At 37.1% G+C, this 14,382-nt stretch overlaps 1 protein-coding gene across 6 annotated transcripts in view; it reads left to right on the forward strand.

Annotated features, from left to right (window-relative positions):
• Window positions 1-14,382, forward strand: part of CLECL1 (C-type lectin-like domain family 1) — a 46,142-nt gene that overhangs the window by 14,761 nt on the left and 16,999 nt on the right. Inside the window, exons 5-6 of one of the 6 annotated variants that reach the window (XM_064284637.1) lie at window positions 6,962-7,074; window positions 7,505-9,606. The exons of 1 other annotated variant lie outside the window; for it this stretch is intronic. In XM_064284637.1, coding sequence (XP_064140707.1) covers window positions 6,962-7,074; window positions 7,505-7,673 — 282 coding nt within the window. In that variant the 3' untranslated portion in view covers window positions 7,674-9,606. Of the gene's footprint in view, window positions 1-299; window positions 936-6,961; window positions 7,075-7,504; window positions 9,607-9,849; window positions 10,183-14,382 lie in introns of those variants that run through there. 4 more of the 6 variants (XM_023549100.2, XM_023549101.2, XM_064284638.1 and 1 more) reach the window with 4 other exon arrangements.

Raw genomic sequence — 14,382 nt, forward strand, 5'->3', positions numbered from 1 at the left:
TTTCTTTCCTGTCTTTTCAGTGACCTCTTGCTTTCTTCATGGATGATGCCCTTGATGTCATTCCACAACTCATCTGGTCTTAGGTCGCTAGTGTTCAATGCGTCAAATCTATTCTTCAGATGGTCTCTAAATTCTGGTGGGATATACTCAAGGTCATATTTTGACTCTTGGGACTTGCTCTGATTTTCTTCCATTTCAGCTTGAACTTGCATATGAGCAATTGATGGTCTGTTCCACAGTCGGCCCCTGGCCTTGTTCTGACTGATGATATTGAGCTTTTCCATCTTCTCTTTCCACAGATGTAGTCAATTTGATTTCTGTGTGTTCCATCTGGTGAGGTCCATGTGTACAGGCACCGTTTATGTTGGTGAAAGAAGGTATTTGCAATGAAGAAGTCGTTGGTCTTGCAAACTTCTGTCGTTCGATCTCTGGCATTGTTTCATTATACCAAAAAGAATTAGTCGATATTCAACCATTTCAAGAGGTGGCATATGATCAGGAACCAATGGTACTGAAGGAAGAAGTCCAATCTGCTCTGAAGGCCTTGGCAAAAAAGAAGGCTCCAGAAACTGATGGAATATCAGTTGAGATGTTTCAACAAACAGATGCACCGCTGGAGGTGCTCACTCACCTATGCTAAGAAATATGGAAGAGAGCTTCCTGGCCAACTGACTGGAAGAGATCCATATTTATGCCTATTCCCAAGAAAGGTGATCCAACCGAATATGGAAATTATAGAACAATATCATTAGTATCACACACAAGCAAAATTTTGCTAAAGATCATTCAAAAACAGCTGCAGCAGTAAATCGACAGGGAACTGCCAGAAGTTCAGGCTGGTTTCAGAAGAGAACATGGAACTAGGGATATCATTGCTGATGTCAGATGGATCCTGGCTGAAAGCAGAAAATACCAAAAGGATGTTTACCTGTGTTTTATTGACTATGCAAAGGCATTCGACTGTGTGGATCATAACAAACTATGGATAATACTGTGAAGAATGGGAATTCCAGAACAGTTAATTGTGCTCATGAGGACACTTTACGTAGATCAAGAGGCAGTTGTTCGGACAGAATAAGGGGATACTGATTGGTTTAAAGTCAGGAAAGGTGTGTGTCAGGGTTGTATTCTTTCACCATACCTGTTTAATCTGTATGCTGAACAAATAATACCAGAAGCTGGACTATATGAAGAAGAACGGGGCATCAGGATTGAAGGAAGGCTCATTAACAACCTGCGTTACTCAGATGATACAATCTTCCTTGCTGAAAGTGAAGAGGACTTGAAGCACTTACTAATGAAGATCAAATACCACAGCCTTCAGTATGGATTGCACCTCAACATAAAGAAAACAAAAATCCTTACAACTGGACCAATGGGCAACATCATGATAAACAGAGAAAAGATTGAAGTTGTCAAGGATTTCATTTTACTTGGATCCACAATCAACAGCCATGGAAGCAGCAGTCAAGAAATCAAAAGATGCGTTGCATTGGGCAAATCTGCTGCAAAGGACCCCTTCAAAGTGTTGAAGAGCAAAGATGTCACCCTGAAGACTAAGGTGTGCCTGACCCAAACCATGGTATTTTCAATGACATCATATGCATGTGAAAGCTGGCCAATGAATAAGGAAGGCGAAGAAGAGTTGATGCCTTTGAATTGTGGTGTTGGTGAAGAATATTGAATATACCATGGACTGCCAAAAGAACAAACAAATCTGTCTTGGAAGAAGTGCGGCCAGAATGCTCCTTAAAGGCAAGGATGGCGAGACTGCGTCTTACATACTTTGGACATGTTGTCAGGAATGATCAGTCCCTGGAGAAGGACATCATGCTTGGCAGAGTACAGAGTCAGCAGAAAAGAGGAAGACCCTCCACAAGGTGGATTGACACAATGTCTGCAACAATGAGCTCAAGTGTAACAATGATTGTAAGGATGGCACAGGGCCGGGCAGTGTTTCTTTCTGTTGTCCATAGGGTGGCTATGAGTTGGAACTGACTCGATGGCACCTAACAACAACAACAACAACATGATAAGTGTGTTAAAGTCATTAATGGGACAGATGGACGACATGTTATGTCAGATGGGTAATTTTAGCAGAAAAATAGGAAATACAAGAAAGGATCAAATGAAAATGTTAAAAATGAAAAACACAATACAAGAGGAAAAATGTCTTTGACTGCCCATCAATAGTCTTGACAAAGCTGAGCTGCGAATCAGTGGACATTCTGATAGGTCAATAGAAATTATGCAAATTAAAACAAAACAGGAAAAAAAAGAGAACAACCAAGATCTATTGAACAATATCAAATGGTCTAACATATGTAAAATTTGAATTACAGGATAATGAGAGTGTGAGAGAAAGAGAATGAGGTGGAGGAGATGCTTGGAGAAGTAATAGAACATAATGTTTGAGAATTTTCAAAAAATTAATGACATAATGGTCTGACTGAGACTGGAAGGACCCCAGTGGTCATGGCCCCCAGACCTTCTGTTGGCCCAGGTCATGAACCATTCCAGAAGCCAACTCTTCAGACATGGATTGGACTGGATAGTGGGTTGAAGAGGGATGCTGGTGAGGAATGAGCTTCTTGGATCAGGTGGACACTTGAGACTATGTTGGCATCTCTTTCCTGGAGGGGAGATGAGAGGGTGGAAGGGGTTAGAAGCTGATGAAATGGACAGGAAAAGAGAGAGTGGAGGGAGAGAGCGGTCTGTCTCGTTAGGGGGAGAGTAATTGGGAGTGTGTAGCAAGGTGTATATGGGTTTTTGTGTGTGAGACTGACTTGATTTGTAACCTTTCACTTAAAGCACAATAAAAATTATAAAAAAAAAAATAATGACAGGCATCAAACCACAGTTTCAAGTATCCCAGAGAACACCAAACAGGATAAATTAAAAAGAAAAAAAAAACACTAGCAGTATCTTTTAAGATTGCCACAAACAAAAGACAGTGAAAAAATCTTGAAGAAAATCAGAGACAAAAACATTCCAGACAGTGGGACAAAATTACAGCAGACTTTACATCAAGAACTAGTGAGTAGGAGACCATGGAATGACATCTTTCAGAAGTGCTAAAAGAAAAAAAACTATCAACACAGAATTCTATACTAACTGAAAATACCTTACATAAATCGAGAACAAATAAGGACTTTTTTGAGATGAAGAAAATTCAGGGAATTCATTGACAGCAGGTCTACCATACCAGTAATGTTACAGAAAGTTCTTTGGGAATAAGGCTGACTGAAAGTTGAATTTACCCAAATATGAGTGATGGAAATGGTGTCAGTAAGTGTAAAATAAAATTCACTTTTTTATTTTTATTGCTCTAAAAGATAACTATTTAAATGGAATAGTAATAATATATCATATGTTAAAGTAAATGTCAGAGATAGATTAGATTAAAAAAAAAACCCAATTCTATGTTGTCTACAGGTAATTAATTTTAAATATAATGACATAAGTTAAATTTAAAAGGATGGAGAAAGATATACCATGTAAATGCTGAACAAAAGAAAGTTGGAGTAGCTATATTACTATCAGAAAAAGTACATTTCTGAACATGGAATATTAATAAGGACAAGAAGTGATATCAAATAGAGTGTTTCAAATTACAACTGAGGCAAACACTGATGGAACTTTAAGGAGAGAGAGACAAATCCACAATTATAGCTGGAGAGATCAACCCCCATCTATAGTAATTGATAGAACATGTAGACAAAAATCAGTAACGTTATAGAAGACCTGGAGAAGACTATCGACCAACTAGCCCTAATTGACATTATGTAAAACTGTGTCTAGCTAGAGCAGAATACATTTTCTTTTCAAGTGCATGTGGAACATTCACAAAGACAGATCATATTTTGGGACATGGTAAAAACCTCAAAAAAAAATTACAGATATACATATTATGCAAAGCATGTGTCAGATCACAATAAAACTAAACCAGAACTTAAGAATAGAATGATATTTGATCAGTACCTAAATATTTGGCGATTAAGCAACATAAATAACACAGTAGTCACAGAGGAAGTTTTAGAAAAATTTAAAAATATTTTGAACTGTATGAAAAGAATATCAAACTAGTGGGTTTGAGCTTAAGCAGAGTTGAGAGGGAAATTTATAGCATTGGATGCTTATATTAGAAAAGAAGAACAATGTAGAATCAATCATTTAAGCCTCTAGCTTAAAAATAAACTAGAAAAAGAAGAGCTAACTAAACCCAAATCCAGCTGAAGAATGAAAATAGTAAAGATAAGACGAGAAATCAAGGAAATCGAAAGCAGAAAAACACAGACGAAAGCAATGAAGATAAAAGTAAACCAAACTGAAATTGATGAAGTTCTTAATAGATGGATCAACAAAAAAGGAAGAACACTAATTACAAAAAAAAAGTCTATATCCATAAATTTGAAAAACCTAGATGAAATGAACAAATTCCTTTGAAGACACAAACTACAAAAATTAACTTGGAAGAAATAGCCTGAATAATCCTTTATTAAAGAGATGGAATTTGTAGTTAACCCTCCCCCTGCCCCGCCAAGAAATACTTCGCATTTAAATGGTTTCACTGATGAGCTGCGTTGAGCATTTAAGGAAAATGTAATGCCAATTCTACACAATCTCTTCCAGACAACAGATGATGAAAAACACTTCCCAAATCATTTTATGAGTCCAGAATGATCTTAATACCCAAATCAAAGACATTACAAAAAATGGAAATTGCAGACCACTATCCCTCATAAACATAGATGCAAATATCTGCAACAAAATGTGAGCAAATTGAGACCAGCAATATATGAAAAACAATATGTGAAAATTTAGCATTGTTATTCAGTTCAAAAGCCTTGCATCTTGACCAAGTTGAGTTAGGTCAGCATTATAAAATCAATCAATATAATGCATAATGACAGACTAAATAAGAAAAAACAAATGATTATCTCACTAGATACAGAAAAATAATTCAAGAAAAATCAGCATTGGTTCATGACTAAAAAAACCCAAAAAGCTTTCAGAATATTAGGAACAGTAGGGAACTTCCTTGACCTAATAACAGGCATCTAAAAAATATCTACAATTAACATCATACTTAACGGTGCAAAATATCCCCTAAAGCAAAAGAGTTTAGCAAGGTATAAAAAAATCAGTTATATTTCTGTATATGCAATGAACTTTGGGAAATCATAATTAAAATAATACCATTTATAATAGTACCAAAATTAAATATTTAAGTAAATCTAACAAAATGTGTTCCAAATTTGTATACTGAAAACTACAAAACACTAACGAAATATAACAAAGAAAACCTAAATAAATGTAGAAATATATCATGATTGTGAACTGTTAACAAGTCAGATCTCCACAAATTCATCTATAGAGTCAATGCAATCCCAATCAAAAGCCCAGCATCCATTTTTATACATATTGACAAGCTGACTCTAAAATTTATAAGGAAAGGCAATTAAACTTGAATAGTCAATAGAATTCTTAAAAAAGAAAATATTGGAAGACTCAAATTACACAATTTCAAGTCTTAGAGTAAAGCTAAACTAATCAAGATGACCTGAATTGGTGAAAGGAGAGATGCATAAATCAATGGAAGAACAGAGAGGCCAGAAACAGACCCACACAAATGTAGTCAACTGAGTTATGACAATAGCACAAAAGCAATTCAGTGAAGAAACACTATCCTCTCCCTAATGGTTATTTATTTCCCAACGAACAGGTGTATCATTTAGCATGAGTTCAGAGGCAAGTGACACAGAACCAATTGTAGCTTAAACATGATAGATGTTCACTTTTTTCATTGAATCAAAGACACTTTCGAGTATAAGGTGTGACAGTGTTATGTATCTATTAGAAGGGAAAGATAAAAGCTGCCAATTAAACTACAGAAAGTCATTGGCTGTAAGATGTTTGCAATAGCAAAGTGCTAAACGGGGGGAAAAAATCTTAAAATTGCTGCAATCGGTTATCTCTGTCACATAATAGTCCATACCGCTATGGAGTTTCTGCTCATCACCTTCATCAGTAGGGTGCTGTCCTGTCTACCTAGTCTTGTACAGTCAGGACTATATCCACATTCTAGCCAGAAGGGAAGAAGAAAATAATGAATGGAAGAATATAGCCCTACCCTTTAAGTGGGTGATTCAGGATTTCAGTATCACTTCTGTTCATATTCCAGATGTTAGGTTACATGACCACCTCTAGCCAAAAGGGAGGCTCAGAAATGTGGTATGCGTTATGACTGGCCATATAGTTTGACTCGGGTTGCATTATTATAGAAAAAGAGAAAGAATATAATAAGACACTATAAGCAATATTTGCCATATCAGCTCACACAGTGCTTTCTTTCTTTAATATTTCCTGTATTTTACCTTGTATCTAGGTATTATTTCACACTTGTATTTAATAATAATGGCTAACATCTATGTACTGAGCACTTACTATGCATCAGGCAGTATTTAATAATATGTTTCAATAACAAAACAATAATAATTCTTTGAGATAGGTACTATTATTTGAATTTTAGAGATTGAAAAAATCCAAAGTAAAAAGATTTAATAACATATCCAAGGACGCTAGTAGTAAATGGTAGAGCTAGGATTCAAATTAGGTAGTGTGACTTCACAGCCTGAGTATCTATTACTACTATGTTACTGTTGGTGTCAACAAGTCGATTTCCAAGACTGTAATCTTTATGGAAGTACACTGCCACATCTTTCTCCCATGGTTGCCACTATAGCTAACTGTTTTAGCAGTCGTCACATCGTATTGCACTTGTTTGTTTACATATCTGCTCCCCTCCGCTATGGTCTATCAGAAGACACAAAGGATGACTTACCTGTTTATTACCAGTTCCAAGCTTACTGCCAACACATAGAAGATACTTTCAAGGTATTTTTAGTGTATCAATAAGAGTCTGTCAGTTGTTTCATGACTCATTTACTGTTCTCTTTAGAGTTTCATATGGAGGCACTTAAAAAGTTCAACCTTTTATTGGATTGGTTTGACATATCTACCCGCAGAGACGTCATGGATTTGGGTGGACAACAGCTCATTTAACCAAAATATGTGAGTTTGTTTTATTTTAGGTTTTTACGTGACTTTGATCCCCTTTTATGCAACAATAAAGCGTTTCCAATGTTGTTGGGCTTAAACTGATTAAACCGGTGTAAATTTCCTGACTGGCTCTTACAATGTGAGAAACAACTCAAAAAAAAAAAAAAAAAAAAGGCTGCGAAGAAAATTGGGAAAGAAAAGAAATCTCAGTCCATCCACTCAGGAGATATATTTTGACACGATATTTGCCACTGATGTATTTTCCCTTTATTATTTTTTCTGAGATAAATTGTTAAGTGTAAAATCTCTTATAAGAACAGCATTTTAGTCCACAAAATTAAACAAGTTTCTGCTCATTTATAACAGTGATCAATAATTTTATAAATGAAAAAAAAATGAGAGGTGATATTTTAGAATTACCCATCTGTACTTTTACCTCTAGGAGCCCTGGTGACTCAATAGCTAAGCACTTGGCTGCTAACCTTTATGTCAGCAGTTTGAATCCAGCAGCTGCTCTGAGGAAGAAAGATGTGGCAGTCCCCTTAAAGATGACAATTTTGGAAACTCTATGGTCCAGGTCTACTCTCTCCTGTAGCATATGTATGAGTTAGAATTGACTTGACAAAGTTTTTTTGTTTGTTTGTTTTTTAAATATATATATGCATCTCTAATACTCATTAACTATTCTTTCAACACTTTAAATATTTCACTTTGCTGTCTTTTTCTTTCATTTGGAAAATAAATCCAATATAATCTTTACACTTATGCCTCTATAGGTAAGGTGTTTCTTTCCTTTTGCTTCTTTCAAGGTTGTCTCTTTGTCTTTGATTTTCTGCTGTTTGAAATCAATACAACTAAATTTTTTGGTATTTGTCCTGCTCGGCATTCTCTGAGCTTTCTGAATCCTTGTTTTTGGTATCTGTCATTACATTTGGAAAATCTTCAGCCGTTCAAAAATTTTTATTTCTTTCCTTCTTTCTTCTCCTTCTGATATTCCCATTACATGTATGTTACACATTTGGTAATCATCCAACAGTTCTTAGATATCCTGTTCCAGTTTTTTTGGTTTGTTTTTCCTTTGTTTTTCACCTTGGGAAGTTTCAATTGACACATCTTCAAGATCACTGATTCTTTCCTTGGCTGTGTCCAGTTTACTGATGAGCCTGTCAAAGGCATTCTTCATTTCTGTTACAATGTCTTTGATTTCTCACATTTGCTTTTAATCGTTTTTTAGAGTTTCAGTCTCTCTGCTTACATTACCCATCTGTTCTTGCATGTTGTCCATTTTTTCCATTAGAATGTTTAGCATATTAACCATAGTTATTTTAAATTCCCGATCTGATCATTCCAAGTCTCTTCGGACTGTGTTTTTTCTTGCCTTTTAGCATGCCTTGAAATTCTTGTTGAAAGTTAAACATGATGTGTTGGGTAAAAGGAACCGAGGTAAATAGGCATGAGCTTTCATGTTTATCTGGCAAGGAGTTAGGCTTTGTTTACTGTTTGCTGTAGCTGTAGGTGTCATATTAAAATTTTCTGCGGTGTCCTTATTTTTGCTTCCCCTCTTGTCTTCGGGTTTCTCTAAAGATTCCTTAAATAGAGTACGAGCCTTATAGTTCTCTTCATCTCTAATGTCCTGTTATTACTATAGAGAAGTCCTACTGATATGATGGTGAGATGTGGAAAGAGGGGAAGTGTTCTATGAACCTACGATTAGATCTTAGTCTTTTAGTGAGTGTGTGCCTCTGGGCTGAAAACTTCAAAGTACTTCTCAGCTTTGTTTATTTGTTTGCTTGTTTGTTTTTACCTCTTAGGTGAGACTGGAAGAATAGAGAGGCTGCAGTTATTTACCTTCCTCCACATTCAACACTAAAGGGGGATGGAGTTGGTTATTTCCCTTCACCCTCATGGAAAGCTAGAGGGGTTTGCAGCTGAGTATTTCACTTCACTTCCCCACACACGTTCAAACCAAAAAAAAAAAAAACTTTTGCACTCAATTCTGACTTGTAGTGATCCTATACGACAAAGTAGAACTGCCCCATAGGGTTTCCAAGGAGCTGCTGGTGGATTCAAACTGCCGTCTTTTTGGTTATTAGCTGTAGCTCTTAACCACTACACCACCACAGCTCCCTACATAGGTTAAAAACCAAAAAACCAAACCTATTGCCATGGAATCAATTATGCTCTGGGCATTTTTCAAAATGGTTACTTTTCTCTTCACCTGTCAGAAGTATGAGGGGATATTTCTCCAATCTTCACAGTAAAAACCTGGTGGTAAAACTCACAGAAGTGTGGGTACCCCTCTAAGGCTAGACCTCCAGGAGTTTTACTCTCTCAAGCCAGTCCACACTCAGTCTCCAATAATTAGTCAATTACCCTTTGAATATTCCTACCTGATGCTGGGACCAGACAGGGTTTCTGTTTCTGCCCCTTGTCTCTAGGCATTGTTCAGGGTGGTAGCTTACCCTGTGACCTAAATTCTCTAATGAATCTAAGAGTTGTTGACTTTAACTTTTCAGCTTTTTTCTTGTATGAATGGAAGTGACAACTTCCAATAGCTTTACGTGTCAGACTGGAAACCAGAAGTTCAATTCTCATTATCTCCTCTGTTCTAAAACTTCAGAATGGGAAGAATTTTTTACACATTATATTTTTGTGTATTATTTAAATTGTTTCAATAATCATATTTTCATTGCAATTAGAAAATTTTATCTGAAGGGCTCTATAGTCCCTGTACATGAGTATATTTTCATGACTGGTTTAAAGCTATCATTTGCTTTCTCTCCATAGATTTTCAGTAAAACAAGACCAAACGTGGACTCGGAGCATGAGCTGTGCCAAGATGTCTCAATCTGAGATTAAAGCAGCAAAATGTGATGACAAAAATCAATGGATTTGTAAATTGTAATACACTCTGCAGAAAATCAGTCTTCGTTCTTGTCACTGAAAGAACCCACATATAGTTTCAGTTCAGGTCACAGAAAAATCCAGAGGATTTTGTGTGTTCTAGAAGGCTATGTACGTGTTCATTTATGATACATATATGTAATGTGCTTCTCAGAGGTGTGCAAAAGCTGACTGAAAAAATAAAATGTAGAAAATGAGAAGGTTTGATGAAAATTTTGTTTTGTTTTCATCTGAATTTTCAATACAAATATACAATTGTCATAGTCTCCCTTTTTTCTGTTTTTGGAAATTCAGATTTTCCTATTGTCTTAGTTATCTAGTGCTGTTATAACAGAAATACCACAAGTGGATGGCTTTAAAAAACAGAAGTATATTCTCTCACAGTCTAGGAGTCTAGAAGTCCAAATTCAGGGTGCCAGCTCCAGGGTAAGTCTCTCTCTCATTGTCAGCTCTCGGGGAAGATCCTTGTCATCAGTCTTTCCCAGTCAAGGAGCTTCTCAGAGCAGGGACCCCAGGTCCAAAGGGTGAGCTATTCTCCTGACTCTTGTCTCTTGGTGATATGAGGTACTTATGTCTCTCTGCTTGCTCTCTCTTTTACATCTTAAAAGAGACTGACTTAAGGCACAATCTAACCTTGTAGATTGAGTCCTGCCTCATTAACGTCACTGTTGTTGTTAAGTGCCTTCAAGTCGATTCAGATTCATAGCGATCCCATGTACAACAGAACAAAACACTGTCTGGTCCTGCAACATCCTCACAATCATTGTTATGCTTGAGCCCATCGTTGCAGACACTGTTTCAATCCATCTCATTGAGAGTCTTCTTTTTCGCTGACTCTCTAGTTTACCAAACATGACACCCTTCTCCAGGGACTGATCCCTTCTGATAACATCTCCAAAGTATGTATGACGTAGTCTCGCCATTCTTGATTCTAAGGAACACTCTGGTTGCACTTCTTCTAAGACAGATTTGTTTGTTTTTTGGCAGTTCATGGTATATTCAGTATTCTTCGCCAACACCACAATTCAAAAGTGTCCGTTCTTCTTTGGTCTTCCTTATTTATTGTCCAGGTTTCACATGCATATGAGGCATTTGAAAACACCATGGCTTGGATCAGGCACCCCTTAGTCTTCAAGGTGACATCCTTGCTTTTTCAACACTTTAAACAGGATATCTTGCAGCAGATTTGCCCAATGCAATGCATCTTTTGATTTCTTGACTGCTGCTTTCATGGCTGTTGATTGTGGATCCAAATAATATGAAATCCTTGACAACTTCGATCTTTTCTCCATTTATCATGATGTTGATTATTGGTCCAGTTGTAAGGATTTTTGTTTTCTTTGTGTCGAGGTGTAATCCACACTGAAGTCTCTGGTCTTTGATCATCATCAGTAAGTGCTTCAAATCTTCTTCACTTTCAGCAAGGAAGGTGGTGTCATCTGCATAACGCAGGTTGTTGACGCATCTTCCTCCAATCCAGATGCCCCGTTCTTCGTCATATAGTCCAGATTCTCAGATTATTTGTTCAGCATGCAGATTTAATTGGTATAGTGAAAGGATTCAACCATAACGCACACGTTTCCTTACTTTAAAACATGCAGCTTCCCGTTGTTCTGTTCAAAAGACTACCTCTTGATCTAGGTACAGATTCCTCATGAGCACAATTAAGTGTTCCAGAATTCCCATTCTCTGCAATGTTATCCACAATTTGTTGTGATTCACATGGTCAAATGCCTTAGCATAGTCAATAGAACACAGGTAAATATCTTTCCGGTATTCTCTGCTTTCAGCCAGGATCCATCTAACATCAGCATTGATATGCCTGGTTCCACATCCTCTTCTAAAACTGGCTTGAATTTCTGGCGGTTCCCCGTCAATGTACTGCTGCAACTGCCTTCGAATGACCTTCAGGAAAATTTTACTTGCACGTAACGTTAATGATATTGTTTGATAACTCCCTCATTCTGTTGGATCACTTTTCTTTAGAATGGGCACTAATAAGGATTTCTTCTTGTTGGTTGGCCAGTAAGCTGGCTTCCAAATTTCTTGACATAGACGAGTGACACTTCCAGTGCTCCATCTGTTTGTTGAAACATCTCAATTGGCATTCTGTCAATTCCTGGAGCCTTGTTTTTCACCATTCCCTTCAGCGCAGCTTGGACTTCTTTCAGTACAATCAGTTCTTGATCATATACTATCTTCTGAAATAGTTGAATGTTGGCCAATTATTTTTGGTATAGTGATTCTGTGTATTCCTTCCATCTTCTTTTCATGCTTCCTGCATCGTTGAAGACTTTCCTCATAGAATCCTTCAGTATTGCAACACGATGCTTGAATTTTTTCTTCAGTTCTTTCAGCTTGAGAAATGCAGAGGGTATTACTCCCCTTGGGTGTTCTATCTCCAGGTCTTTGCATATGTCATCATAATACTTTGTCTTCTCAAGTTACCATTTGATGATTAACATCATAGAGGCAGGATTTACAATACATACGAAAATCACATTGGATGACAAAATGGTGGACTATCACACAAAACTGTGATGGACAATCACACAATACTGGGAACCATGGCCTAGCCAAGGTGACACATGTTTTTGTAGGACAAAATTCAGTCCATAACATCTAACTTGTCTATATATTCCCTCTATAATATCATTTGCTAATATCCTTTCTCATATTTTTATTACCAAGTACAAGGCAATGCTTATCAAATGAATATCTTTAACCTAGATATTTTCCTGTTCACCAGACCTATGCCTATTAATTTATTTACTTTTCTCTTCATTTTTTTGTGCTATAAGTAAAAGTTTACAGTTCAAATTAGTTTCTCATACAAAAATTTATACACACATTGCTATGTGACCCTAGTTGCTCTCCCTATAATGTAACAGCACACTCCTCCTTGCCACTCCAGATTTCCTGTGTCTATTCAACCAGCTCCTATCCCTTTCTGCTTTCCCATTTCAATTCCAGACAGAAGCTGCCCATTCAGTCTCATTTATCTACTTGAGCTAAAAAGCACACTCCTCACAAGTATCATTTTATGTCTTATACCCAGACCCAGTGCCAGTGAGTCGATTCCGACTCAAAGCGACCCTATAGGACACAGTAGAACTGCCCCATAGAGTTTCCAAGGAGTGCCTGGTGGATTCAAACTGTCAACTCTTTGGTTAGCAGCTGTAGCACTTAACCAAATCTTTCTCTGAAGAGTTGGATTTGGGAATGGTTTTAGTTTTAGGCTAAGAGATTCCAGGGGCCATGTCTTCCAGGGTGCTTCCAGTCTCAGTCAGACCATTAAGTCTGGTCTTTTCACTAGAATTTGAGCTCTTTCCCCACTTTTCTCCTGCTCCACCAGGGACACTTCATTGTTCCCTGTCAAGGTGATCATTGATGGTAGCTGGGCACCATCTAGTTCTTCTGGTCTCAGGCTGATGTAGTCTCTTGTTTATGTGGCCCTTTCTGTTTCTTGGGCTAATATTTTCCTTGTGTCTTTGGTATTCATTTTCCTTTGCTCCAGGTGAGTCGGGACCAATTGATGTATCTTCTATGGCTGCTGGCTAGCTTTTAAGATCCCAGGCACCACTCACCAAAGTGTGATGCAGAATATTTTCTTAATAAATTTTGTTATGCCAGTTGACCCAGATGTCCCCTGAAACCACGGTCCCTAGACCCCTGCCCCTGCTATTCTGTCCCTCAAAATGTTTGATTGTATTCAGGGAATTTCTTATCTTTTGGTTTAGTTCAGTTCTGCTGACTTCCCCTGTACTGTGTGTTGTCCTTCCCTTCACCTAAGATAATTGATGTCTACTCCTCTCCCTCCCTCCCCACTGTCAAAGAATATTTTCTTCTGTGTTTAAACCTTTTCTTGAGTTCTTATAATAGTGGCCTTATACAATATTTTTTCTTTTGCAGCTCACTCAATGCACTTAGCATAATGTCTTCCAGATTCATCCATGTTATAAGATGTTTCTCAGATTCATCATTGTTCTTTATCATTGCATAGTATTCTACTGTGTGAATATACCATAATTTATTTATCCATTTGTCTCTTAATGGTCACCTACATTGTTTCAATCTTTTTTGCTATTGTGAACAGTGCTGCAATGAACATAGTGTGCATATACCTATTCATATGACAGCTCTTATTTCTCTAGGATGTATTCCAAGGAGCAACATTGCTGGATCATATGGTACTTTGTTTCTAGCTTTTTAAGGAAGTGCAAAATCAATTTACAAAGAGGTTGTACCATTTTACATTCCCACCAGCAGTGTATAAATGTTCCATTCTCTTCACAAACTCTCCATTTATTATGTTGTTTTTTTTGGATTAATGCTACCTTCATTGGGGTGAGATAGTATCTCATTGTAGTTTTGATTTGCACTTATCTAATGGCTAATGATCATGAGCATTTCCTT

The sequence above is a fragment of the Loxodonta africana genome, chromosome 4 (assembly GCF_030014295.1).
Source record: "Loxodonta africana isolate mLoxAfr1 chromosome 4, mLoxAfr1.hap2, whole genome shotgun sequence".
NCBI classification, from domain to species: domain Eukaryota; kingdom Metazoa; phylum Chordata; class Mammalia; order Proboscidea; family Elephantidae; genus Loxodonta; species Loxodonta africana.